At 41.1% G+C, this 26,765-nt stretch overlaps 1 protein-coding gene across 3 annotated transcripts in view; it reads left to right on the top strand.

Annotated features, from left to right (window-relative positions):
* The window catches only part of LOC130917736 (centrosomal protein of 295 kDa-like), a 41,581-nt gene that overhangs the window by 6,702 nt on the left and 8,114 nt on the right, over positions 1–26,765 (top strand). The window contains exons 2-20 of one of the 3 annotated variants that reach the window (XM_057839400.1): positions 396–596; positions 5,506–5,630; positions 5,700–5,793; positions 5,861–5,974; positions 6,038–6,178; positions 13,248–13,431; positions 13,507–13,665; positions 13,773–14,057; positions 17,732–17,826; positions 17,903–18,103; positions 18,174–18,238; positions 18,405–19,740; positions 19,864–20,032; positions 20,107–20,232; positions 20,313–20,486; positions 20,565–20,680; positions 23,220–23,451; positions 23,540–23,676; positions 23,750–24,029. In XM_057839400.1, coding sequence (XP_057695383.1) covers positions 396–596; positions 5,506–5,630; positions 5,700–5,793; positions 5,861–5,974; positions 6,038–6,178; positions 13,248–13,431; positions 13,507–13,665; positions 13,773–14,057; positions 17,732–17,826; positions 17,903–18,103; positions 18,174–18,238; positions 18,405–19,740; positions 19,864–20,032; positions 20,107–20,232; positions 20,313–20,486; positions 20,565–20,680; positions 23,220–23,451; positions 23,540–23,676; positions 23,750–24,029 — 4,234 coding nt within the window. Of the gene's footprint in view, positions 1–395; positions 597–5,505; positions 5,631–5,699; positions 5,794–5,860; positions 5,975–6,037; positions 6,179–13,247; positions 13,432–13,506; positions 13,684–13,772; positions 14,058–17,731; positions 17,827–17,902; positions 18,104–18,173; positions 18,239–18,404; positions 19,741–19,863; positions 20,033–20,106; positions 20,233–20,312; positions 20,487–20,564; positions 20,681–23,219; positions 23,452–23,539; positions 23,677–23,749; positions 24,030–26,765 lie in introns of all 3 variants that reach the window. The other 2 variants (XM_057839398.1, XM_057839397.1) reach the window with 2 other exon arrangements.

Raw genomic sequence — 26,765 nt, 5'->3', positions numbered from 1 at the left:
GTAGAGTGGAGTGGGCTACAGCTGTGTAATCGGCTGACTGACGCATCTGATTATTATCTTTATTTTTTTATTTTATTTTTTTCGGTGGGGGGGGCAAACGAGACGGCCCGCCACAGTCTCGTTCATTGGTGGGAAACACTGGAGTTAACTGAGACACTATAATGGTGGAAGCAACTTGTTGGTTCATTTTTATTTTTTTAGACATTGACACCTTTTTAAAACGTTATCTCGATTCTTGGCAGGAGCATATTGATAACCTTTTGGGATACAAAGTATCACGATGTATCACAATTTCGATATTTTGTCACATCACTACTGTACATATACCTGAGCTGGAAAGAATGCGTTTTGTACTGAAGATTTTTGTGTGAATTGGAAACTCGTCATCTTTTCAGGTTCGTGAGCAGCATAAAAACTTTGCACTGCAGACCCGGCAGAATGTGGAGCAGAGGCGTCGACGGGAGTTGGAGCTGCTGGGAGAGGAGCTGCGGCAGCAATGGGAGCAACAGAGGAGTGACAAACTTCGCGCCTTACAGATGCTCTTCGAAAAGAGCCTCCAGATGGTCGGCCAAGGACAGAGGATGGCCAAAGAAAATGTAAGACCATAGTAATAGCTACTGGTAGTGGGCAGACGTCAACTACTACATGATTTGACTTAGTTGTGACTAGGGTGGCCTTTTCCACAACATTCTAAAGGATGACACTTTGTGGCATTTAGTGGGGGGGGTCGCAACATCCAACTCAAGCTTATTCCCAGCAACAATACAATTTTCTATATAACAACAATTATCATAATTCAGTGATTCTAAGACATATTGTTCATCACATTAGTTTTCTATGGTCATATACTTCATAATGTATAGACGTGACTAGAGGTGGGAATCTTTGGGCACCTAACGATTCGATTATGATTACGATTCAGAGGCTACGATTCGATTATAAATCGATTATTGATGACCCGCCCTTCCGCTATTAGCTGCTAATGTTTTGTACATTAGTTACAAAAACTGTTTAAAAAAAAAAAAAAAAAAAAAGCCTCGCAGGCTTAAATAAGCGACTATTTCAGTATCAAGTTAACCGTTAAAAACAGTAAATAAAATACTCAAATCCCCATTATGTATCAGCAGCTTTAAACTCCATTCAATTAATTTAATGTTGTCAATCAACCGTTAAAGTTGTTAAAATTGCTCCTGTTATTCCCTAATTTCCCTTTTGTCTACTTTCGACATGTGAAAGTTTTAAATCTATTTTAAAGATAGATTCAAGTCAATATTTTACCGATTTAGGAGTATTTTAGATAAAAAGTTAATTAGGTTTGCTTGGAAGGTTCGCGACAACAGCCTTGCAGGGAAATCTACTGCTTTAAGATGGCGGCCGTTTACTAACGCCCGCATCTAGCTTTCTCTACATGTGCTGCATTCGACACCGAGTCTACAATGCATCTAGTACTATATAAATAAGATATCTACCTTAACATTATGTATTGTTGATGTACTTTGTAGCAGCTTTCGGCAGCAGTCAGGTATGTTGTTGTTGTTTTTTTTATCTCGCGGCATGAGTTGAGCTAGAGCCGTGAGTTGAGCATTGGCATTACCCAAGGGGCCGGGTAATGACAAGCATGATGTTTAGCTACTCTCGCTCCATTCCTCATTGCGCCCGAAGACGCGCGGCGCGCTCAGTGTGTTTTACTTCCGCTTTACTTGACATATTTCAATAATCGGAATTTGGATGTTTGTGAATCGTTCTGGAATCTTCCACGGCCGAATCGCGAATAATATAAGAATCAGAAATTTCGCATACCTCTAGACGTGACACATTCGCCGTTCACTGCGTCACGCTTTCCCGAAGGGGGCCGTCCCACATTCCGATTCATTTATTAGCAGTCGGTCACATGCAGCGATGTAACGCCAGATTTCTGTTGAAAAAGGATGATAGCTGTACCGCATACAAACAGGGAGGATTGTCTCAGGAGTGATTTGTTCGAGGATTCAAGGTAATTATATTTTTCGTACCATGCATGCATTTTGAAACGTGAAAAAAAACAATGGGAGAAATTAGCCGCTACAGCATTGGCATTATACTTCGAAATATTTACGTTTTTTTAATTTTAACTAAGAATTGACTCTTACGTCCACATCTATAAAGAATTCAGGGATTTAAGCATTTATTCACAGAAATTTTAAACGGATAAAGCTCTTGGTTTACATATGGCGGCCACTAATTTCGATACTGACCAGCCTCATAGTTCACAATATTTATGTAAAATAAATGGTACCTGCACGTTTTTTTTTTTTTTTTTTTTTTTAATAGTGTGAACGCGCGCTTAGTTTGGAGACATCTAATGGTCAGTAAGAATAACTGCTGTGCTAAGCTGTGACCAGCCCTTGTACAAAGGTAGAATGCTTCTACATTAACTTTAAAAGCAACATGCATATTGGTCCAAAACTGACAATGAAAAACCGATTTCGATGTTATCAGATATTTTGAAATCCTTTTATCGGACAACTCAAGTAGAAATGCATATAAAAAAGCAAAAATTTTGGTGACTGATGAGATGAAAGTTTTTTGTTTTTTTTTAAATATAGTGCAGGAAAAAAAATCACATTAGCGGCAATGACGACTGTCGGGTCTAACTTGGTAAGCTGTTAACTGCTAACATGCTAATGCAAGCAACACTTGAATTAAAACTCACCAAATCCCTCTTTTTAACCATTTTGCTGACAACAGAAAATGACTCGTCTGTGCCAGTGACGTAGCTTATCAGATGTTTAAATAAAAATGCACTTTAGCTGCTCTCAGTGCAGCGAACACTCGTGAAGAGACTGGAGTGTGTTGCGTTCCGGTGCAGCTCCAACACAGATGCAAATAAGCTTCTGCTTGAACCCGCGCAGAACGAAGCATATAAATTCAGGAATGTCCTGCTCCTGCATAAACTACGAAGGATGGCCATGTTAAGTTGTCCTAGGAAGGATAAATTTGTGGTTTTTCAGCTTTCCAAAGAACGCTCTACATATTAAGCCTGAACGATATATCGTTTAATGTGCGCATCCGTGATAGTCCCATCGCAAGGACATGCAATAGTTTAAAAAAAAAAAAAAAAATTCCAATCCACAAACCTTTGTTCTGCTTCATTCGCTCGCACAGCCTCTATCACCCCCTTTCCCAGCTCTCCGTCACTGCGGCACTTGCTTATTAAAGTTAACGATGGCTTTTATCTGGCCAAAGAAGCCGGGCAGCAATCTGTCAATCATCGTTTAACTTGTTAAACAGTTTCTGCAAGGAAGCGTGGGCTGGAATGAATGTGTGTGTCTGTGGGGGGAGAATGTGGAGACGTTTGAGACATATAAAATAAACGCCAGACATGATTATGAGGAGTATGTAATTTCTACATGTAACTCCAAGAGTCACAGCCATGTTAGGCAAACAGAAGCATTTAATAAAGCCAAGCATTTTTCTCCTACAGTACTTTATTCTTGTTTAAAAATGATTCAGTGGGACAGTTATGATTAAAACTGATCATAATTATTACATTTGAAGTGCTTAAAAAGCATTTATTATTATTATTTTTTTTAAATCATACTTTGGGGGGTAAAAGTGAGAAAAAGTCCCTATTAACCGCGAAAAACGATTGAATACTGTACACTGTGGTCATGAGTCATCCAAAGTCTTTCCAAACAGCTATTCAAGTCATCTAGTAAAAATGTCTTTAAAAAATATATATATATATATATATATATATATATATATATTTTTTTTTTTTTTATATATATCGCAAATCCCTATATATATATATTTTTTTATATCGCAAAACCCCCAAAAAGTTTTTTACAATATCGTTCAGGACTAATGCATGTATACAGTGGGGAGAACAAGTATTTGATACACTGCCGATTTTGCTGGTTTTTCCACTTGCAAGCCATGTAGAGGTCTGTAATTTGTTCTCTTCAACTGTGAGGGACGGAATCTACAAAAATCCAGAAAATCACATTGTATAATTTTTAAATAATAAATTTGTATTTAACTGCATGAAATAAGTATTTGATACATTACCAACTAGTAAATATTTCGGCTCTTAGTTCTTTTTTAAGAACCCCTCCTGTTCTCCACTCATTACCGGAAGTAACTGCACCTGTTTGAACTTGTTACCTGTGTAAAAGACACCTGTTCACATGCTGAAACAAACAAACTCCAACCTTTCCACAATGGCCAAGACCAAAGAGCTGTGCAAGGACATCAGGGATAAAATAATAGACCTGCACAAGGCTGGGATGGGCTACATGAAAATAAGCAAGCAGCTTGGTGAGAAGGTAACAACTGTTGGAGCGGTTATTAGATAATGGAAGAAGTTCAAGTTGACGGTCAATCTGCCTCGTTCTGGGGCTCCATGCAAGATCTCTTACCTCGTGGGGCATCACTGATCATGAGGAAGGTGAGGGATCAGCCCAGAACTACACGGCAGGACCTGGTCAATGACCTAAAGAGAGCTGGAACCACAGTCTCGAAGAAAACCATCAGAAACACATTACGCCGTCATGGATTAAAATCCTACAAAGCACGCAAGGTCCCGCTGCTGAAGCCAGTGCATGTCCAGACACGTCTGAGGTTTGCCACTGACCATCTGGATGATCCAGAGGAGCAATGGGAGAAGGTCATGTGGTCGGATGAGACCAAAATTGAACTTTTTGGTCTAAACTCGGCTCGTCATGTTTGGAGGAAAAAGAAGGATGAGTACAACCCCAAGAACACCATCCCGACCGTGAAACATGGAGGAGGAAACATCATTTTTTTGGGGCTGCTTCTCTGCCAGGAGTACAGGACGACTGCACCGTATTGAGGGGAGGATGGATGGCGCTATGTATCTCCAGATCTTGGCTGACAACCTCCTTCCTTCAGTGAGAGCCCTGAAGATGGGCCGTGGCTGGGTCTTCCAGCATGACAACGACCCAAAGCACACAGCCAAGGCAACTAAAGAGTGGCTCCGTAAGAAGCATCTTAAGGTCCTCGAGTGGCCTAGCCAGTCACCAGACCTGAACCCGATAGAAAATCTATGGAAGAAACGGAAGGTCCGTGTTGCCCAGCAGCAGCCCCGAAACCTGAAGGCTCTGGAGAAGATCTGCATGGAGGAGTGGGCCAAAATCCCTGCTGCAGTGTGTGCAAACCTTGTCAAGGACTACAGGAAACGTTTGGTATCTGTAATAGCAAACAAAGGTTTCTGTACCAAATATTAAGTTTGATTTTTGTGATGTATCAAATACTTATTTCATGCAATGAAATGCAAATTTATTATTTAAAAATCATACACCGGGATTTTCTGTTTTTTTGTATTAGATTCCGTCCCTCACAGTTGAAGAGAACTTGTGATACAAATTACAGACCTCTACATGCTTTGCAAGTGGGAAAACCAGCAAAATCGGCAGTGTATCAAATACTTGTTCTCCCCACTGTGTGTGTGTGTGTGTATATATCTATCTATCTGACATTTGTGTTTAAATTTCACCTGAAAAGGAGCCTGATGTTGCTGCCATAGCCCAAAAGGATGCGGAGAATCACGCCAAAGCAGAGGAACGCTTCAGAGAAGCTCTCAAAGAACTGAAATCACAGAAGCTTAAAGAAATTGAGGCGCAAAACCGGTAAGCAGTTTTTCAACTTCTTAACGAAAATATCTAACTACAATGCCAATAGATATATTTTCTCCCCAGAACCATCAATGCCAGAAAGAAGGCAATACAGCTGGAAAAGGAGAGAGCATCAAAAGTGGCTCATCTCCCAACGCCAGCTCCAAATCCGATTTTGGTCAGTTGTCCTATCGCACTAATCCATCGGACCCCAAAAAACATGATTTTTTTCCCCCCACAAGTAGGCTATTAATGATGACAAAACCCACATGGGAAAGAAATCCGACGTCAGTGCCTTTGCGTCCACACGTTTCCACATGCCCGCAGCCACAGTGGACCGAGGGACAGATGCAAAGCAGGTAAAAGGCTCACTGTTGATCCCGCGTTTTGGATTTTTGCACTAAGTGTAGTTATCAAAATAGACGAATGCACATGATGGAGCGGAGCTGGCAATGAAGAAGCTCGAGATTTTCCAGAGGGACGGCGAGAGGAAAAGAGTTGAGCAGATGGAGGCAGCTCGCCTTCGAGGGAAAAAGGCTCTGAAGAAAGAGCAACTTGCGCTGGTATGACATGTGACATCCCACACTTCACATTTTAATTCATGGGTGTCAGTCATCTAGGGATGTCCCGATCCAGGTTTTTGCACTTCCGATCCGATACCGGTATTGTTTTGCACTTCCCATCCGATACCGATACTGGCCGATACCGATACCGGCCTATCTGAGCACACCACAACCCCCCCCCAAGCTATTAGATGCTTTTAATGTTTCGTGCATTACTTACAATAATTGTATAAAAAGCCTCTCAGGTTTAAATAAACGACTATTTCAGTATCAAGTTAACATTTTAAAACAGTAAATAAAACACTCAAGTCCCAATTCTGTATCAGCAGCTTTAAACTACATTCAATTCATTTAATTTTGCAAATCAACTGTTAAAGTTGTTAAAATTGCTCCCCTTATTCCATAATTTCCCTTCTGTCTACTTTCGACATGTGAAAGTTTTAAAACTGTTTTGAAGATAGATTCAAGTCAAGATTTTGCCGATTAAGGAGTATTTTAGATAAAAAGTTAATTAGGTCCACGTGGAAGGTTCACAACAGCCTACTAGGGAAGTCTCCTGCTTTAAGATGGCGGCTGTTTAGTTTTCCATACTTCAATGTTGCATATATACATACAATGTTGTCATATATACATATGATATCTATTTTCTACAGTAAAACGATGTTGGCGTAGTTTGTAGCGGCTATCAGCAGCAGTCAGGTATTCTTGTGTTTTTTATCCAGCGGCATGAGTTGAGCTAAAGCCTGAGTTGAGTATTGGCATTACCCACGCCTATGACAAGAATGATGTTTACTCTCGGGACGCAATGCGGCCCGTTTCTCATTGCGGCCCGAAAACCGCGCTGTGTATTAGTTCCGCTATACTTGACATATTTCAATAATCGGAATTTGGATGTTTGTGAATCGTTCTCGAATCTTCCACGGCCGAATCACTCAAGGATGTAATGACGGCTGGGCATGATGTACCGTGGTTTTAAGTGTTGGATGGTGCGTCTTTACTCACGAGAGATAATGGCTCGTCATCCAGAATGAACTCCTCGGCAATGACTCTTGTTATTACCTGGGCTTTGGGACTGTCGGGTGCCAGTTTGTCACGCATAGCAAAAGTTTCTGCCAGTGTTAGTTGCGTAGAACCTTTCTTTTTGTCTTCAGTTTTCTCAACATACGCCTTATATTGTTTGTGGTGGTATTTCGCTAAATCCTTGATTAGGTTGGTTGTATTAAAACTTCTTACAGCTTTACCACCACGCTTGACTTTATTGTGGCATATGTTGCACTCTGCCTTTTCTTCTTTGTCGTCCTTTAAGGTGAAATGATCCCACACAGCTGACATTTTTACCGATAGTCTCTCGGTAAATTGGGAGACGGTAATGTCGTGTGTTGAAGGTGTACCGTAAAATACGGACCGGATTTTAGGGAAACCGAAGCAAAAACTGGAATGGATTTTGTAAGTCGGTGCGCTGTAAAACCCCAACTGGGCTTAAAAAAACTGGATCGGAAGTCTGGATCGGAATTTTTCCGTGTCGGCCGATCCGATACCGATGCGCATTTTTTTGCCCATATCAGCGTCCGATCCGATCCAAATATCGGATTGGGACATCTCTACAGTCATCTTTGCCGTAATAAATACTTATTAGTCTTAGTCGCATTTTAGTCATTTCAAAATGTGTTCGTCTTCGTCTAGTTGTAGTCGACAATTCCTCCAAATGTTTTCGTTTGTGAACTTCAAAAGTTTTAGTCCACGAATAAATAAAGGTTTCCAACAATTTTGAATGAACATTGACAGACAAGCACATAATAGTAGAGTGTACATGGGCATCACATTCTTTGTGATGATAATACACACTCGTAAGGATAACAGTACATTATTTTCAATTAACCCTTTAACACCTTGGCCTGTTTTGTCCAAATTTGCATGCCTTTAATGTTGCCTTTATATTTCAAAGAAAAAAATTATCACAATGGCATGGTTGGGTCCCTTTTTTTTAGGATACCATTGTCCTCATGTCCAAACTGTTGTTTTCTTCACTGACCAATTGTAATCAACATTTTGCACCCAAAAAGACAAAAAAAATTCCGAAATTTGTAACATTAATGTCCCATTGACAACCAAACATGCTCAACGAAACGTTCGGAAGCTTGATAATATTTAATCAACTTGTTAGGATAAACATTCAACAGAAAATAATGAAACTGAATAGTTTTATATTTGATAATTCAACAGAAACAGCTGGTATGGTCATTGGCGTTTTTGTTCTTTCTACATACTATGGTCAAAACAGGTTATATACTGTATACATATATACAGTATAATCTAACACAAAAAGGGTTTGGAGGATATCTCTTTGTAAGGTTAGGTATTGCACCCATCACCTTATCAAAAGTATTTAAATACAATCTAGCAAACTGAGTGGCATACTCCATTTCCCCTTGAATAGGACACAGGGCAGCGTTGCAGAATATATCACAGAGCCCACTCGTCTGTCATTTGCGCACTGCTGTCACTTCTCACTCGCTGACTCATTCGGAGAAAATTACGACAAATCTAGCCCATCCTTGTCCTCGAGTTGATGAAATAATGCATTAGCTTTTGCTAAATTTAGTTTTCGATTCATGAAGCACGTTTCAAAGTCGCTCCGCTACATCAAACCGGCCGTCACTCGCTCCCTCTCCTTAGGTGGCGCCTCGCTTGGCAATTTATTAAAAATTTTCACATTACATCCATCCTTCGTGACCTCACAATGGCTCCTGGGATATGTAGTTTTTCGTGGTGCTTTCAGTTTTGAAAAAGGATAAAAAAAATCATGGACATAAACACATCGTCCATGCCGTGTTTTAATGTTTATTTATGAGGGCAATAAAACTAAAACTCAAATGACATTATCTCCTATATTTTACTTTGGTCAATTGACTTCGAGTAAAAACGGGCGTGGACCTCAACTTGCACACTTTGAAATGAGACCAACCTGTGGTACGTGGATGACGTAATTACAGCGTGACGGGGCTTCAAAGGGGATATGCGTAACATCGTCGCCACAGACACGTCCAGTGTTAAAGGGCTGATTAAACACGTCACACACTGTATGAAAATACTTTTCCAAGAATTTGAGACAACACTCACCACGCTAAATGCTAATGATACAAGTTACATTTAGTGTGTGATGATCACTCAGGAACTAAACTTACCAAGCAGCACCTGACACATGTTTCACAAAAGGAGCCTTGAGTAGCCACATGCTTACTCACCGGCCAGGGTGTAAGCATGTGTGTGGGGCGGGGGGGTCGCGCAGCACGTCACATGAGTGACACGACTAAACACTGCTACGATCCATGCTAACTACACATACAATATGTTTTGGGATACAAAGTATCGTGATACATCACCATTTCGATATACTGTCACAGTCGCACCTCTAATTAGATAGTGAATCGTTTAGAGACATTGGTTGACCTCATAGTTTTCAAATATTTGGATTTTATTTTGGGGGGGTAAAAAAAAGTATGGGGAAAAACAATTATTCATTTACCTTAAAAAGGGACAGTAAAACATGTAAATGTAAATATGCCACAATTGTGACTTTACCATGTTGATTATGATGAATTGATGACAAAAAAGCGCTAAAAAAATATACCGGTAATAATTAATTTTTAAATAACTGTTTGCGTTCCAAGTAATGGGGAACATTTGTCACTGCTCAATTTCCTGCTACATGGTTTATGGTGTCGGACGCCTAAACATGCAGGCAAGTACCGGATTGGCCCGAATATAAGACAGTGTTTTTTACATTGAAATAAGATTGAAAAAGAGGGTGTCATCTTATATTCGCGGTCTAGACATTATAACCATTCACGACGCTAGATGACGCCAGATATTATTGAAGCGATGTTCTGTCATGACAGATCTCAGCTTCTCTCGTTTTACCAGTTTGCATGATTTTATTGCAATGTTTTTCTTATTCAGATTTGTTTCAAGACTACAGTTACAGTTAGACTTCACTTTCATGCTAGATGACGCCAGATATCATTGAAGCGATGTTCTTTTATGACAGATCTCAGCTACTCTCCCCATTCACGACGCTAGATGACGCCAGATATCATTGAAGCGATGTTCTCTCATGACAGATCTCGGCTACTAGTTTAACCAGTTTGCATTATTTTATTGCAATGTTTTTCCTTATTCCGATTTGTTTCATGACTACAGTTACAGTTAGACTTCACTTTGATGGTTAATGCAGTTATTGCAATTCTGTTGTTTTATCAAAATAGATTGGTTTCAAAAACCAGAAGCCATTCATTTACGAATGTGGTTGCACTTTAGTTTACATATTTAAATGTTCAGATATTAAGATTTGAATGAGGCAAAATAACATGCTTTTTCTCTCAAATATATTGTTATAATCATTTTTTTCAGATGTACTGTAATTATTTTCTGTATAAAAATTAATTTGGTGTTCAAAAGGTCATTTTTGAAACTTGAGTCTTGAAAAAGAGGGGGTCGTCTTATAATCAGGGCCGTCTTATATTCGCGCCAATACGGTATATTTTCATAAAAACCAGCGACTCAAGACATTTATTACACACCACAACTGCAATATTAAACACACATAACTCTGGAAAATTACACACACTGAGAATTAAAATATAAAGAATATTTCATTTTACAATTGTGCCAGCTAGCTTAATGTTCAACCGCTAATAGGAATTAGCATCGAGTCGTCTTATTGAAACACATAAACGCCACCATATTTCTTGTTATATACTCGAAATATAACATTCACATGTACTTTATATGCTCTTTGCCAAAAGCAAGCTATAAAAACTATCGACTGGTAAAAATAAAAGTGTCTCCAGTAGTGTAGCAATGGCAGCCCTTCTCTGCAAAGTGCTAGCTCTCAGTGGCCATGGTGCGCACATACTCAAATCTACTTTTAGAAATTAAATGCTTTGTTCAGGGAATTTATTATTTTTCTCGCTTTGTTATTCATATTTTTAAATATTTCTATTAATGTGTATATTAGGAGTGGGAACCTCAGGGCACCTCACGATACGATACGATTCGCGATACAAGGCTCACGATAACGATTATATCACGATACAGCGATTATCGATATATTGGTCAGAAATTGGATACATGACATTCTACAACTGTTGAAACGAAGAAAAAAAAGAAGATATTTAAAAATAGAAAAAATACTGTTTAAGTCATTTATTAAACAGTGACACCTTTTCTGTGCAACATTGCTGTAAAATATAAATCTACTGCAAATTGTGCCCCTGCACATATAGAGGAAACCAACCACGACCACTGATATCGCTTGGAGAGATCATGATGAATGGCACCCTTAATTTCTTTAAAGTTTTAAATCTTAAAAAAAAATACATAAATAAAAAGTGCCGTGGGTGTCAGCAGTTGAGCTTGGAGTGGGGCATAGATAAAATTGGTGGGTCTTTTCTTCGTATATGACCTTTGTTGCTTGGTTTGAGCACTTCCGCTATCTGCTTCAGCATTTAAGATGTCAGACTTGCTCAGTCACAGTCTTCCTCACCTTAAAAACAACAACAACAAAAAAAAAATATTAGCTACTTCATAGCGTTTGAGATGAAATCCTGATTTTTTTGTGTTGGAAGTATTGAATTTAAAAAAATATGAATTGAATGTATAGAAATTAAAAATTCAATAATTACCTATTTTTAATATGTAGGCTACATTAATTATCATGCACATCACTTTATATATCTTGGAACCTATTCAAACCATTTTTATAGCTTATTGTATCAATCATTTGTGTAGTAAACTAGATGGAAATTGGTTCTCAAATAAATCGGTAAATTCATGTGGGCTTGTTCGATATTCATTTTCATCCAGTTTAGGGTCCTGGTTTATTTTATATCATTCAACACCAAATGTCATCAAAATAATACATGTAAATTAAAAAGTCAATTACATTGCAAAACTTTCTTACCTGAAGTGATGAAAGCAAAGCTCACAAACTCCAGTGTCCACTACGTCACCAGCTCCCAGTGAAACTTATTTTTCTTAGACAATTCTTGCATACAGCAAAGTCCTTGTTCACCTTACTTCCTTTCTTGTTGGTGTAAAATCTAAAGCGTGTCCCCATGTGTGATTTGTAGCAATATTTTTCTCATTTTTTCCTCAACCGTTCTCTCGGAGCTTTTTTATTTTTTCAACCCACTTGAGCTTCCTCTTCTTCTCTAGACAACTTGTGCGCACTTTACCGTCACCGCCACTCCCGAGCGCCCCTAGTGGACCGCCAAGGAATTGCTCAACAAACATTGAGCAGTTTACAGCATCCATACTCCATTGTATGGCCAATATGTTAAATAAAAGTATCGATTCTTGGCGGGAGCATATCGATAACCCATCGGGTTGCAAAATATCGCGATATATCGCTGTATCGAGATATTGTCACACTCTTAGTGTATATATACTTCCCAAAGAGACGCTAAATTGTGATTTGATTATTTTGACACATTCCACTATTTTTTTTTTTTTTTCAACCATTCTTTTATCATGGTTTTCTTCTTTCTAATTTAACTTCATTTGTTAATTTCATTTGTTTTTATTATTGACTTTACATTTTTGTAAGCTGGTGTCTATTTTATTATTTCAAATTTTCACTGAGAATTTTAGTTTGCCAGATGCAGCATATTGAGTGATGCTAATTTGACTTCATATTTGAACCTAATTTTTAATTGCACACTGTTTTCTTATATTTTTATCATGTGTTATTAAAATTACCAGTCAAAAACAATAGAAAAGACAAAAGTTTAAAAAAAAAAAAAAATTTTTTTTTAATTGAAAAAAATCTGGATCGAACGATGTGAGAAACCATTTTTTTCTCAAGTTGACAGCTTTGATGGGCCAGTGTAAAAAATATTTTTCTGGGTACGTAATGTTTCGGGCGTTTCAAATGCCCTTTTGGCTGTTAATGATGAATATGTAGCAGAAAATCAGAAAAGTTAAGGCTTATTTTTCAAGAAATTTGAAGCCTGCATGTCCTCAAATTCTGGAATGACCCCACGACAATTTTTCCCTTCTCTTCCTGTAGGACCGCGATCGTCTCCTCGTAGAACTGGAGCACATGCAGCAGGCCGACTTGCTGAGGAGGCGGCAGCAGGCCTTGCAGATGCCGCCGCAACTTTTCCAGCCCCCTCAGAGGAGACAGGAGATAAAAGATGAGTTCCAAAGGGACATGGAGTTTGCCTTTGAGAACATGTACATAAGAGAAAGGAGTAAGAACCATCAAAAAACAAAGCAGTCGTAACCTGAAATTTAGCCTAAACGTACTAAAATAAGCCTGCTTCCAGAAATCAAAGGTACCCAAATGGGTAATCTGGTCCCTGAACCGATTCCTGAGAAGTCCATAAGCAACCAAGATCCGGAGTTGGACGTCAGCCTAGATGAAGTCATCACATCCAAGCAAGAAAAGTCGCAAGTACAACCTGCATCACAAGACTCAGCCAACGGTACCAAAAGTACATTGTGTAAAGTATAATTGGACTTGGATCTGAAGCTGGATAACAAAATACTGAAATGCTCAAACTGCTTTCCGTATTCACCTTCAAACTTGCAGGCGAAACTTTCAGACGACCTGGCAGACAAGCCTTGAAGAATCTCCTCAATCGTATCAGGACCCAGAGGAGCGACCCGACGAGCGGTGGGGTCCCGGCGGCCCGTTCCCTCGTCACCGTCACCAGTCGTGTGTCTGAGCGGGATGCGGAAGTAATTCCAGAGTGGGATGAAGTCGGCAGGGACCAGGGAGTTTCTGAGAAGAATGAGGGCGCCAAAGCAGTATCTGAGTCAGAAATGACCATCAACACGGGCACCCTCAGCAGCCAGCCTCCAACGTCATCAACAGGTAGCGCTTTTGCATTTTAAAGTCCCCTGTCACATCAGGGGGATACTTTACTGACTTAGATAGATTGCGCTTCACTGAGCCACAATCCGTAGTCCTTTTGTTTATAAAATGAACGAAAAACATGCAAAATACAGTTTTAATTACATTTTTTCTGTTGGCCAGGAAGGTCAGTAACCAGAAGACATGAAATCAAAGGCAGGCTTTTTTGCTCACTGCGCACTCATTCATTTGGTTTCAATTCCATGGTGGCCAGTGTTTTTTATTGGGAAACTGGTTAATGCGTGTTGTGTACGGAACAACGGTTAATATTTGTTGTGTAGGAAATGGCTCCAACATGTACACTGCATCTATAAGCCTCTGTTTTTTCCTTCCAACTAAGCAGCGAGCTGAGTGTTTGTTTTGATTAGGGATGTACCGAAAGCAGAATTCTTTGCCGAAACCAAAAACTGAATATTGGAAGCACTTGAACCAAAAGGCCGAAAAATACACATGCATATAATCCATTATTAATTACTCATGGAATACATGTGATGCAGCGCTAACGAATATAAATTCATTAAGTTACTTCAAAAAAATGTACAAACAAAATATAATACAACATTACACTGACCAAAATCCGTCATAACCACAGAGCGCACACACATCACAGATATGATGTTCTCACAGCAAAGGATGATTAAATGTCAGGGTCAGAGAATAAGACATAACTATTGCTCTTAGGATATGCCCTCCAGCAAAATCGCATTACTAGGCTGCCATTGCAACGAGAGTGCCATGTTTGACCTGCGAATTGACAATATGTGAAAATCCATGGCAATCAATGACTTTCGAATGTAATGTGAAGATTATGACTAGACTGATACACAATAGGCTGTTTGTGCGTCCCGGGCTGATGGGGGACGGGTTTCGATAAGTATCTGCTTTTCCAGTCTTTCCATGTCTGTCTTCGTCTTTCCTTCGGGTAAAAATTCCACACTCTGAAACTGTCAATGATTTTGATGATGATGACAATGACAATAAATTCATTCATTCATTCATTTATTTTTAAATGATTTTATTTCATTTTTTTCCGATTAATGCCCTTTGCCTTGGCAACCCTAAAGGCGCGAGAAATTTTGTCTGAAAGGTGCTGATTCTGAAACCCTATGGGAGGGTGCGTTCCCGGCAGCAGTGAGCGTTATGTGGCAAACTGAACACGTCCTACAGCAGAGGTGTTGGCGTCGTCATAGCATTCTGTTTGTACACGTCACGGCCGATTAAGCCTTGATAAATGCTTTCTTTGGCTTTTCACAATTGGAGTTCTTGTTTCACTGATGATTACACCGTAGAACACTTTGGCCTGCTAGCACACAAACAGGTAAGTCAATGTGACTTATGAAGCTCATATAGAGCTTGATTTCAGCAACTTAGATGAGGTTGAGCTACTTATGCTACACCATTGCTTGCTGCATTGGACTCCACTTCCTTAGTAGAAAACAGAAAGCAACCTGATTGGGTGTGCGCTCACTGTAATTAAACTTATGAATTTCACCATTTTAATTTAACTTGCAGACAAATTATTATTAAGAATATAGTCCCAAGAATTGTACAGTGACAACAGGAAAACAAAAACAATGAATAAAAAAAAAAAAAAGTTGCGCATCATGTTGTTCAGTGGTCTCCAAACTATTCCACATCGGGCCGCAGTGGGTGCAGGATTTCACTCCAGCAAAACAAGACCACACCTTTTCACCAATCTGGTGTCTTACGAGTGTCATCAGTTGATTGCAGTCTGGTGCAGCTTGTTTTAGCAGACACCTCATTGGGTAAAGTGTCTGTGCTCGATCGGTATGAACAAAAACCAGGACCCACAGCGGCCCTTGAGGACCGCCTGCCCGTCTCATCAGACCATAGGACATGGTTCAAGTAATCCATGTGCTTTGTTGACCTGTTTACTGCAAACTGTTTGCGGGCTTTCTTGTGTACCATCTTCAGAAGAGGCTTCCTCCTGGGGTGACAGCCATGCACACCAATTTGATGTAGAGTGTGGCGTATGGTTTGAGCACTAACAGGCTGACCCCCACCTCTTCAATCTCCGCAGCAATGCTGACAGCACTCCTGTAACAGGTCACATGACATTTTGGAGGGAAAATGACAAGCATTACTCAATTTGGACATGTAGGGATGTTTTTCAAAGGGGTGTACTCACTTTTTTTGCTAGGGGTTTAGATGTCAATGGCTATATTTTGAGTTATTTTGAGGGGAAAATAAATTAACTCTATTATATAAGCTGCACACAAACTACTTTTCATTGTGTCAAAGTGTCATTTTGTCAGCGTTGTCCAATGAAAAGATATACTTAAATATCTGCAGAAATGCGAGGGGTGTACTCACTTTTGTGATACACTGTAATTAGACTTCATGATTAAATGTTTATTTTGCCACCTCAAGATGAACTTCATCACAATATTAATGAATTGAAAGAATGTTTGTCCTCCTACAGAAACTGTCTTTAAAAAATATATATATATATATTTTCTTCCCGTCTTTTTCCATTTTCAAAAATCTTTGAAAAAGCTCCAGGGAGCCACTAGGGCAGCGCTAAAGAGCTGCACGCGGCTCTAGAGCCACGGGTTGCAGACCTCCGTCTTAGTCCTTTTTTCATTTTATTGGGCCCCAATACGTATGACATTACCACAACAATAAGAGTCCTTCTATCAATGGACCCATTTCAAGGAGTGGGCGGAAATTCGATTGGCTGTGTAAATTGGTTTACTAGTTTTGGTGAGAAGTTGGGTAGTTTTTTGTTGTTGTTGTTGTTCGTGAGCTACCTTTCAACACAAACGCACATCGAGGTACCATTAACTTAGCAAGGAGCGGAATGAAAGTCATTTTTCGAGTGTCCCAGGGCTCGCAAAACTTGAAAAAAGCGCATTTATCAAAGTTTCGTCAGCTGTGATTGCGTATATCCGTCTGCCAAAACAGCCTGATAGCACAGATATAATAAGTACGCCTGCCCCTTGTTGTCGAAGTTAGCGCGGCGGCGCTCCCCGCCTCTCTCTGCACGAATTCATTCAAACTTGGCCTTTCGTCCAAGACAGCTGTCCACCGCTCACTTTCGCCGAAAAGTCCAGTCCAAACTACTGTAAGGCCCCGGATACGAGGAAGAAGGAGAGGAGTCTGTATTGGCTTACCTACTTTATTTTGCTAACAATAATAAAGAAAAACAATAACAAAATAACAGCGGGCTGCCTCGACATGCGACCACCATCTCTGGCTTTCTCGCCTGTTCTCCCATTCTTCCTACTCGCTTCCCCCTGCGTCACAGCTTCCCTGTCCGATCGTCTCTTAAGGGGGCCGCGCATATACGGACATTGCAATACACAATGAATAGGGGGCCGCTGAACTCTTCACACTCGGCTGACGCTAGTTTGAAACGGCCTTAAAACATTTTTTTTTAAAATAATCATTTTAAAAAATCTCATTTGCAAAGCGTGGCGGCTTTTATATTGGTCTGACGGTGCGCCACAATCACTTGTTTGTAGGGGAATCCCTGAGTTATGGATCGGTGTGAACATTGATTTTTGAGTACTGTTTGACCAGATCAATCATTAGTGTGAAAAAAAACATAATTGGGGGACTTAAACTATCTTTGAGGCGTGACTTCAATCTTTTTCTCTTGATTTCATCACCAGTAAAGCCAACTGGTAAGCCAATCCCACTCGACAAGCAACCCAAGGATGCCCTTTCCTCCAAAATCTTGGAATTTGAAGCTGAACGAAAGAAAAGGGTAAGGGATAAGGTGATATTTTTCTCAAGGACGTTCGACTAGTGCATTTCTTAAGTGAGGCATTTACCTTCTACAGGAGCTAGAGCTTGAAAAGGAGAAGCAACAGCAGATGGCTTTGCTACAGGAACTGGAAGATCAGAAAGCCCAATTAGACCAACTTCTGCGTCAGAGTCAGCAGGGGGGAAGTCACCCGAATGTTTCCATTGACTTGGAAATCCTGCATTACCAAACAGAGATACAGCCGGCCCGTGAGAAGGATGTTACACGAGCTCAAGAGGTAAATATATCTTGGTCTTCTTTCCCAATTATGTTAATATGGCTAAGCAATTTATTGATTGATACTGCAGCGGTTGACTCCTGAGCACACACAAAAAATCAGAGAATGTCAAGAACGCCTCCTGGAGCAAAACAGGTGTGTAGCACTGTTTGCTATTTCAGTTGTAAAGTAAATCCCCACTATTTGTATCAAGAATCACACTGTAAAAAAAACTCCAGTAATTAATGCAACCCTCATAATGTATGAAATAATTGATTATAATAATAGTTACAGGTGGTGATTTTCTAAATTTACCTTGTAGAATTCATCAGCAGTCCATAGACATGGCTCGACGGCGCCTGGAGGATTACCAGCGTGCTCTGCGGACTCGTCACAAAGTGGAGACATGGCCTCCTCCGCCACAGTTTCCCTCAGCATCTACTGATCCACCCCTACCTCCCAGCCTTCCACTCTCCAGTGTCAGCCGTACCTTTTCCAGATTAGAGCATACAGAACCATTGGGAAGCTTTAACGGTCCCAGACACCAAATGCAGAATGAGTCGGATCCTGCTCAAAAAAATTGGGTTTTAAGAGACATAGAACAAGCGCGAGGTCCGACAGTCACGACAGAGACGCTTCCTTTTAAAGAGGTCCCCCAAAAGCCATTTTTCCCTAAAACTGTCTCCAGAGAGCCAATTCCTGATGGAGTGTTCATCAGAAAACTAGTTCCTCCTCAGTCGGTCACTGAAAAGCCAATGGCTCCGGTCGTGGTCACCATAGAGTCGGTTCCTCCTCTGTCGGTCACCAGAGAGCCAATGCCTCCTGGAATGGTCGCTGGAGAGCAAGGTCCTTCTCAGTCAGTCCCCAGTGAGCCAGGTCCTTCTCAGTCGGTCGCCAGTCAGCCAGGTTCTTGTCGGTCGGTCGCCAGTGAGCCACGTTCTTCAAGGTTGGTCCCCAGAGAACCAGTTCCTTCTCGGTCGCTTGCCAGAGAACCAATTGCTCCTGGAATCATCACTACAGAATTAGGTCCTTCTCAGTCAGTCACCAGAGAATTAGGTCCTTCTCAGTCGGCCGCCAGAGAGCGAGGTCCTTCTCAGTCGGTCGCTAGAGGGCCAATTCAGTCTCGTTTGATCTCTAGAGAGCCACTTTTATCTCAGTCAGTTACCATTGAGACAATTCCATCTCAGTTGATCTCCACAGGGCCAATTCCGTCCCAGTCGTTCTCCAGAGAGCCACATTCCCCCCAGTCAGTCAATAGAAATTCAGTCCCTTATAATATGGTCACCAGAGAATCACTTAATCTTAAACCTGTCACTCGAGAGCCATCCCCAACTGCAGTCTCCAGAGACTCACATTTTCCCTCACCAGTCACCAGAGAAGTACTTTCTCCTCAAGCAGTCATCAGGGAGTCCTTCGCTCCTAAAACAGGCCCCACAAAGCTCCTCCCTTCTAAAACCACAAGCAACAGCCATTCATTTAGCCCCATCCGAACGGTCACAGAGGATAGCCCCTCGCTTTCTCTTTCGCCGCAGGCCGGACTACTTCAACATGATGACTGTGATATCCTTGAAGAGCAGCGACAAAAACAGCGAAAGCGCTTGGAGCTCCTCAGGCAGCAAAAGGAAACATTGCAGGCACTCCTTCATGCTGATGCACAAGTGAGTTCAGTCGATGGATGTCAATATATTTGACAAAATATGTCCCTTGCTCCTGTTGGTGTAATTACCATAGCCTTTTAATGTAGAAAGTCAAATGGTCGAATGACATTTTCGCACCCACAGACGCAAAGTGACGTCTCTGCACCAGAAGATGGCGAACAAACCCGGTTGGAACTACTTTCTTCCCTTCTTAAAGTCATTGAAGACTCAAACGGTGGGAGTTTGTCCCCTCATGGACATCTGCAGCTGGAAGAAGGTTCAAGTCCAGAACTACCATCCAGCAGTCAAACGGGTAATGGCTTAAGTTGAAAGTGTTCTCATAGCTCTGACACATATTCCCACTATGTATTATTTTATTCTACCTAGCCTCATTCCCTGCTCGAGCAGCAAGGCCCCCAGTGACCCGTGTTCGGCATGGCACGATGATGAGGGAACAGCACGAGCTAAGCGCTATTCAGGAAGTTGAGACACCAGTAGACATCAGCCAGACCGGTGAGTACCAGGTGTTCATATCTGACTTGTTTTGGGATGATTCTAAAACTGTACATCACTGGTGCTGTTTCTGTTTGCAGGTCCTGAGGATGTTTTCTCTGTGCCACACCACAGAGCGGACGTGTCACTGCAGAAGCCATATGAGTGGACCAGACTGACTCCCCAGAGCGGCACAATGTCAAGTTCAAGTGAATCCAGCCCACCCCTTTGTCGAGAAAAGGGGATGAGAACATCCCCAGAATCCTCTGAGCATAGTAAGAACAATAAATATTTCTCTAGTGGCTCCCTACTTTTTTTTTTCTTCCTCAGGGACTGATAAAACTTTTCTCCAGGTTCGTATCAACCACTCTCATCCGACTCTGACCGGGGAGCCCACTACTTTGGCCCGACACCCACAAGCCGGGCCCCCCCAAGTGATACCAGGCCACCTGCAGAGTCAAGTCAACTGGTAGGGTTCTTATTTTTATTCAAAAAGTGACATTGCATCCATGTCAAATAATTAAGTCCTCTGAGGTTCACATTTTGTGGATCAATGATGAAAAATAGCCAAATCTGAGTGCCTTGGAAACATCTTCCTTGGCCTGTGATTATGCATGAGAAGCTTTTTGTGTCTGTTTGTGTTTTCTGTCTGCGTTTGGGTGTGTGCGTGAGCATTTTTATTATGAGTGTCTGTGTTTGTGCGTGTGTGTGTTAGTGTTTGTGCTTGTTTGTTTTTGTCTACTGAGCGATGATGTAAACAAAATTACCTGAACTGTATTTTATGACAAAATACATTTCATGAGGGTTTCTACACTTGAACTGAGCTCAGTGACTGTGCATGTTTTCTTCTGTTCTTTTAAGCTGGGGTTGGTCAGGGCCCTGGTGCTTCTCTCGCCCTGTGGCCGGCAGTTTTGGCAGGAGCCTGCCTCTTAACTCACGCACTCTTCACCACGTAAATATCCTTCCTTCACTTTGGGCACCTACACACTCATTCAGGGTTTTTGGGGAAAGTCTGAATGTAGCCGTACAGTCCCCTACAGTTAGGGGGGAAGGGGGGGGGCAGTTGCCTTCCCGCTGCCGGCCCTGCCATTCCCGCACCTCTTTTTAACGCACCATATACATTGTACTCCACGGGAGAAATGCGACAAGGGGTGGTGGGATGTGCGGCTGGGAAGAAGTACCATTTGGGGACCTGGCAACCACAGTAATAGGTGGGTCCCACACTTTTCTATATGGCGGGCTCCCGGGGCGGGGCGTCCTCTTCGTCTTGGCTTTCGCTTGTGGACTCTGGTCAGCCTAGGCATTCTCCTGCTTTTGCCTTCCTTGGTCTTTTCTACCCTGGCATTCTCCTTGAGCACTGGCGCGGATCGTTGGCTGGATGCCGGTGGGGTGCCGCCCCCTCCGGGTGGGAGTCCTTTCCTGCCTCTAGTCTAGTGGACCGTGGTGTTATCACGGTGCGTAGGGGGAGGTGGCGCATCCCCTCGTCCCTTCCATGAGGGACGGTTAATAGGGGCGCTGATGGTCCACTACTGAAACGGAGTGCAGAACAAAGAGAAAAAGTCCAGTGACTTCATGTATGTAAAATAAAATTCTGAAATTTTACAATGTCCTACATAGATTTTAATCTCAGGTTTTGACTCCTATCGGGCTGCAGCTATCTTATATTTTAGTAATCAAGTATTCGACTGAATATTCCATCGATTAATCGAGTAATCGGATGAAACATTTTTTAGGTAAAGAGCAATTATAAATATACATGAGAAAACAATACGTTTCATCTAATATTGAACCATTTTCATTCAATCAATGTCCTTATTTTCAATGTACATTGTTGAAAACGGCCAACAATTGCATCTCAGATGTGCCTATAAAAAACACACTAATTCACTGCTTTCACACAAACTTCTAGATCTTAAAAAAAAAAAAAAAGTCTTATTTCTTACCTAAAAATGTCATCACGCTTTATAACATACATCACTTAAAAGTGTTTCCATGTGTTTCAGTTGAATTTCCATTTGTTTCAAGCTATTTTTAAGTTCTAGTTAAGTTTTAAGTTAAGTCTAAACTGTAAGTCCTAATGGGATTTTGAGTTTTTGCAGTGTTCAAAATAAATGTATGATACCTGCTGTATTGGAGCACATGAGGGACCATTGCTATGTGGTGTTTTATACAGCAATTACTAATGAGCTAAAATTGACAGTTAGCTAACATGTTTTTATTTTACAAACTCATCATTCTACAGTGCTATGTTTTTACAGATTAAATAAAGCCTGTATGTAACACTTTAGCCACGCATCGACAGTAGTCATAATTAACAGAAACCTAGCCCTTCGCAGGGCTAACGTTCCGTGAGCAAGGAACAATAACGTTAATGTTATTTATTAGCGCTGAGAAGTTTACTGCTTTAAGATGGTGGCTGTTTATCAACGCCGCCAAGTCTGTAATTTCTTATCTAGTTCTATATACAGTGGGGAGAACAAGTATTTGATCCCATTGGCAGTGTATCAAATACTTATTCTCCCCACTGTATATGTGATATCTGTGAGACACATCAGAAGCTACTTGCTACCACCGTAACATCATACAGGCGTAGTTTTTAGCAAGGTCCGTATAGTTTGTAGCGGCTGTCGGCTGCAGTAAGGTAAGCTTCTTCCTCTACGCACGTGATGTCAGCTCGTTGTCCCGCATTCAAAGTAGTTCGAGCAAAACGTGATGCTTAGAGTTGGCAAAATTAAACGATTACTCCAGGCGAATAAAATTACTCTGATCAGCTTTTAAACTCGAGTTGCTCGAGTATTCGTTTCAGCTCTAGACTCCTATTCTAATGGGGAGACACCTATTTTTCACCTTTTAAGAAGGTGTCTAGATAGGGTCCCTCAAAATTGGGGGCCGGGGGGGCTTATTATATTTTTACCAGTAGAAGTACTACTGTGGATATGACTATTCAGTAGAAATGTTTGCTCGCAAACCCATAATTGACTGTGTGTATGGTCTGCATATTGTGTCAGTCCCCACATAGATATCGGGATCCAGAATGGAGGTCCACCACCCCGCTGTCCACTGGCAGCTACATCTCAACTGATCCAGAGGGCTGTCAGACAAACGCTCTAAGACTTGCTGCCGGCCGTGCCCAGCCTGCGCAGCTCACCTCTCGATTCAATGACGGCTACGCCCAGCGCGTCATTGACCGATACGCCAAAGAGCTTGATAGCTCTTTTAGCGCCGCCGGTAAAAGCACAGGTGCGAAACTTCTAAATGTCATAAATATTCATGTAACTTGTCATGTTAGGTGGCGCCCTTTGCACAATTTCCCGATTTTGGTTTGCAGACAGCGAAGGCTCCGTTTTGGAGATGCTAGGCTCTTCACTTTCCGAACTGTCTTTACACCAAATCTCCGAGAGACGAGGGGATGGTCAAGTATCCGGTGTGACTCCGCCTTCTGAAGCTTCCCTCACAAGTGACCTGGTAAGTACAGTCAAATTTATTTATAGTCCTATAAAATAGTCAGTGCCACTGAAACGTGATCATTCTCTGTTAGATCCGTCCAGTCCAGTCTCGGTTCTCCGTCTGTGAAGATCAGGATTCGTTCAGACCTCTAATAGGTCAACTGGCAGATCAGTCCTCCTGTCTCCTCGCCGACCACCAAAACGCCACTGTGGAGCGTCCGGTGGGTCTGGCGGGCCAGCCGGATCACCGCACGGGTCAACCGGCAACTCACACGGAAAGGTCGTGGTTGGACGAGCATCCAGAGGAGAGCTCCATGAGACCGCTTGTCGGGGAGTTGGACTTGTCTTCTTGCCAGGACAGTGGAAGCTCAGGTATGAGGATTCATGAGCCACTTTTGAGAAGTTTTGCCGAAGAGTGTAACGGCTCACCAGGGTGTACTGAAATGTTTCGGTTTTGCATTTTTGGTTCGGTTCATTTACATACTGTTTTGGTTTTGTTTTATGCATTTTTTTTCTCTTGAAAAATGAAAATTATTATTAGCACTAATGGCTGTAGGGGTGCACGATATCCATTTTTTGAAACCAATACCCATATCGATAACTTCCTGCTCCTCAAAGCCGATACCGATATTGACAACCCATAATAAATATATATTTTTTTAAATGTATACCCTGAGTTTTTGAAAACCTGGAGGTTTCCAAAAAGAAAAAAAAAACTAGTGGTGGATTCAACATAGATTTGCCATTGATCTCACCAGATTCTTCATAATGACAAAAACACAACAGTGCGTTTCACTTCTGCACTGCCCAGCAGCCAGCTAAAAATAAATGCATTTCCATAAACCACAAGGCTTGGTCTTTTCTTGCTTTTATGGGAAGACACCTGTCTTAATATTGTGAAAGTACAACAGAAAAATACACATATTCAATACACAATTATACAACAGACTGCACAATACACGTATATACACAACTATTATATGTATAGCATTGCACACTTGCTTGAGCTACTAAAGCATTGGCTGGCTTCTATAACACAACAACTTATGAAGTTCTGTACATATAGTAGGGATGTCCCGATCCAGGTTTTTGCACTTTCGATCCGATACCGATATTGTTTTGCACTTCCGATCCGGTACCGATACTGGCCGATACTGATACCGACCTATCTGAGCATGTGTTAAAGTTTAGTTATTTAGCCTCCTTACTTAGTTGTCAGACTCATGTTGAAAAAGGTTTTAGTACCCTTGACAGTCCAGCTGAATTAGGTGGGTTTGAATAACACACAACGGTTGGTAACAAGAAACTGACCTGTTTATTCAGTGACAAACACAAAACATTTTAAATAACAAACAGAAATGGCATAGTCAGTCAGTAAAACGTGCAAATAATATTGTAAACTGTCTTAAAGAAGCAAAACACACCAACAACCTCTGTGGAAAATCCCACAAATCCCCCAAGCTATTAGATGCTTTTAATGTTTCGTGCATTAGCTACAAAAATTGTATAAAAAGCCTCTCAGGTTTAAATAAACGACTATTTCAGTATCAAGTTAACATTTTAAAACGGTAAATAAAAATACTCAAGTCTCCATTCTGTATCAGCAGCTTTAAACTACATTCAATTCATTTAATTTTGCGAATCAACTGTTAAAGTTGTTAAAATTGCTCCCGTTATTCCATTATTTCCCTTCTGTCTACTTTCGACATGTGAAAGTTTTAAAACTGTTTTGAAGATAGATTCAAGCCAAGATTTAGCCGATTTAGGAGTATTTTAGATAAAAAGTTAATTAGGTTCGCTTGGAAGGTTCACAACAGCCTACTAGGGAAGTCTTCTGCTTTAAGATGGCGGCTGATTACTAACGCATCTGGTTTTCAATACTTCAATGTTGCTAACGCAGTCGAGTCTGTCATGTAGCATCTGGTTCTATATTAGAGGTTAAATTTTGTGCCCGAATCCGACCCGATCCGACCCGACATTTTTGGTCTGGTCGGGCCCACATTTTAAGCATTCACGTTCGGGTCAGGTCGGGTCGGGCCGCCATGCCGGACTAATAAATTATTTAAAAAAAAAAAAAAAAAAAAAATGGAGAGCAGGCTCTCTGTATTGCGCTTTTGTTTGTGCGTGTGCACGAACGCCGTGGCGCCGGCCGCTTTTTCTTCTTGTCCTCCCGCTGTACCGTTTGCGCACGGCGGAGGCGCCGCCCTCATTTTCATTTTCTCCCTCTCTGCACCGAGTGTACACAACTCATCCCCTTGGTACTTTTCCAATATGGAGCAGAAAGAAGCTAAAAACAAACTGAAGACGGATTTTATTTTATTTCTGCACGACGACGACCAAAAAATATAACCAGTGTAAGTATAAGCCATAATATCCTGCTGTTCAAATCGCCATTTTTAGTCAGAGCCGGTCTAATTATTTCCCTTATTTCACAGTAATAAAGAGCAAGACATGAGGCGGGGCCGCAAGTTGCCGACTGCAGTCAAGGCCAGCCCGCAGTTTAAAGCTTTTATTTCATTTTTATTTTTTATTTTGGTATTGTTGTCGTTACAATAAAGAATTTTATTTCAAAGCATTTGTAGTTTCGTTTTTTTTTTTTTTTTGCTGCTGTTCCCTCTCCTTGTCAGAGAGGCTTGTCCATGTGAGAACAATATCCCACACACTCAGAAATATGTTTAACAAACTTTCCCAGCGTTATTTCGTTGTGTGAATGCTTTGATAATTCTCAAAAAAATATGTAGATTGTTTAAACATTAAGAAAAATTGTGTTTTTTTCTGCCAACTCGAAGAAATGAAAATAAATTGCTGCTGCTGCTTTTTTTCCGCGTCACTCAAAAAACAAAACAAAAACAAAAAAAATCGGGTTTTTCGGGCTCGGGCCTGCAAATCTGGTTAAGTGATCGAGCTCGGGCCGGGTCGGACCTCAATACCAGCGGGCCGTGTCGGGTCGGGCTGGATTTTTTAGGCCCGAACTAGGCTCTATTCTATATACATATGATATCTATTACAGTGCCTTGCAAAAGTATTCGGCCCCCTTGAACCTTGCAACCTTTCGCCACATTTCATGCTTCAAACATAAAGATATAAAATTTTAATTTTTTGTCAAGA

This window comes from Corythoichthys intestinalis, chromosome 6, assembly GCF_030265065.1.
Source record: "Corythoichthys intestinalis isolate RoL2023-P3 chromosome 6, ASM3026506v1, whole genome shotgun sequence".
NCBI classification, from domain to species: domain Eukaryota; kingdom Metazoa; phylum Chordata; class Actinopteri; order Syngnathiformes; family Syngnathidae; genus Corythoichthys; species Corythoichthys intestinalis.
The sequence above is the reverse complement of the archived record's forward strand: the minus strand, read 5'-3'. Positions and strand labels throughout refer to the sequence as shown.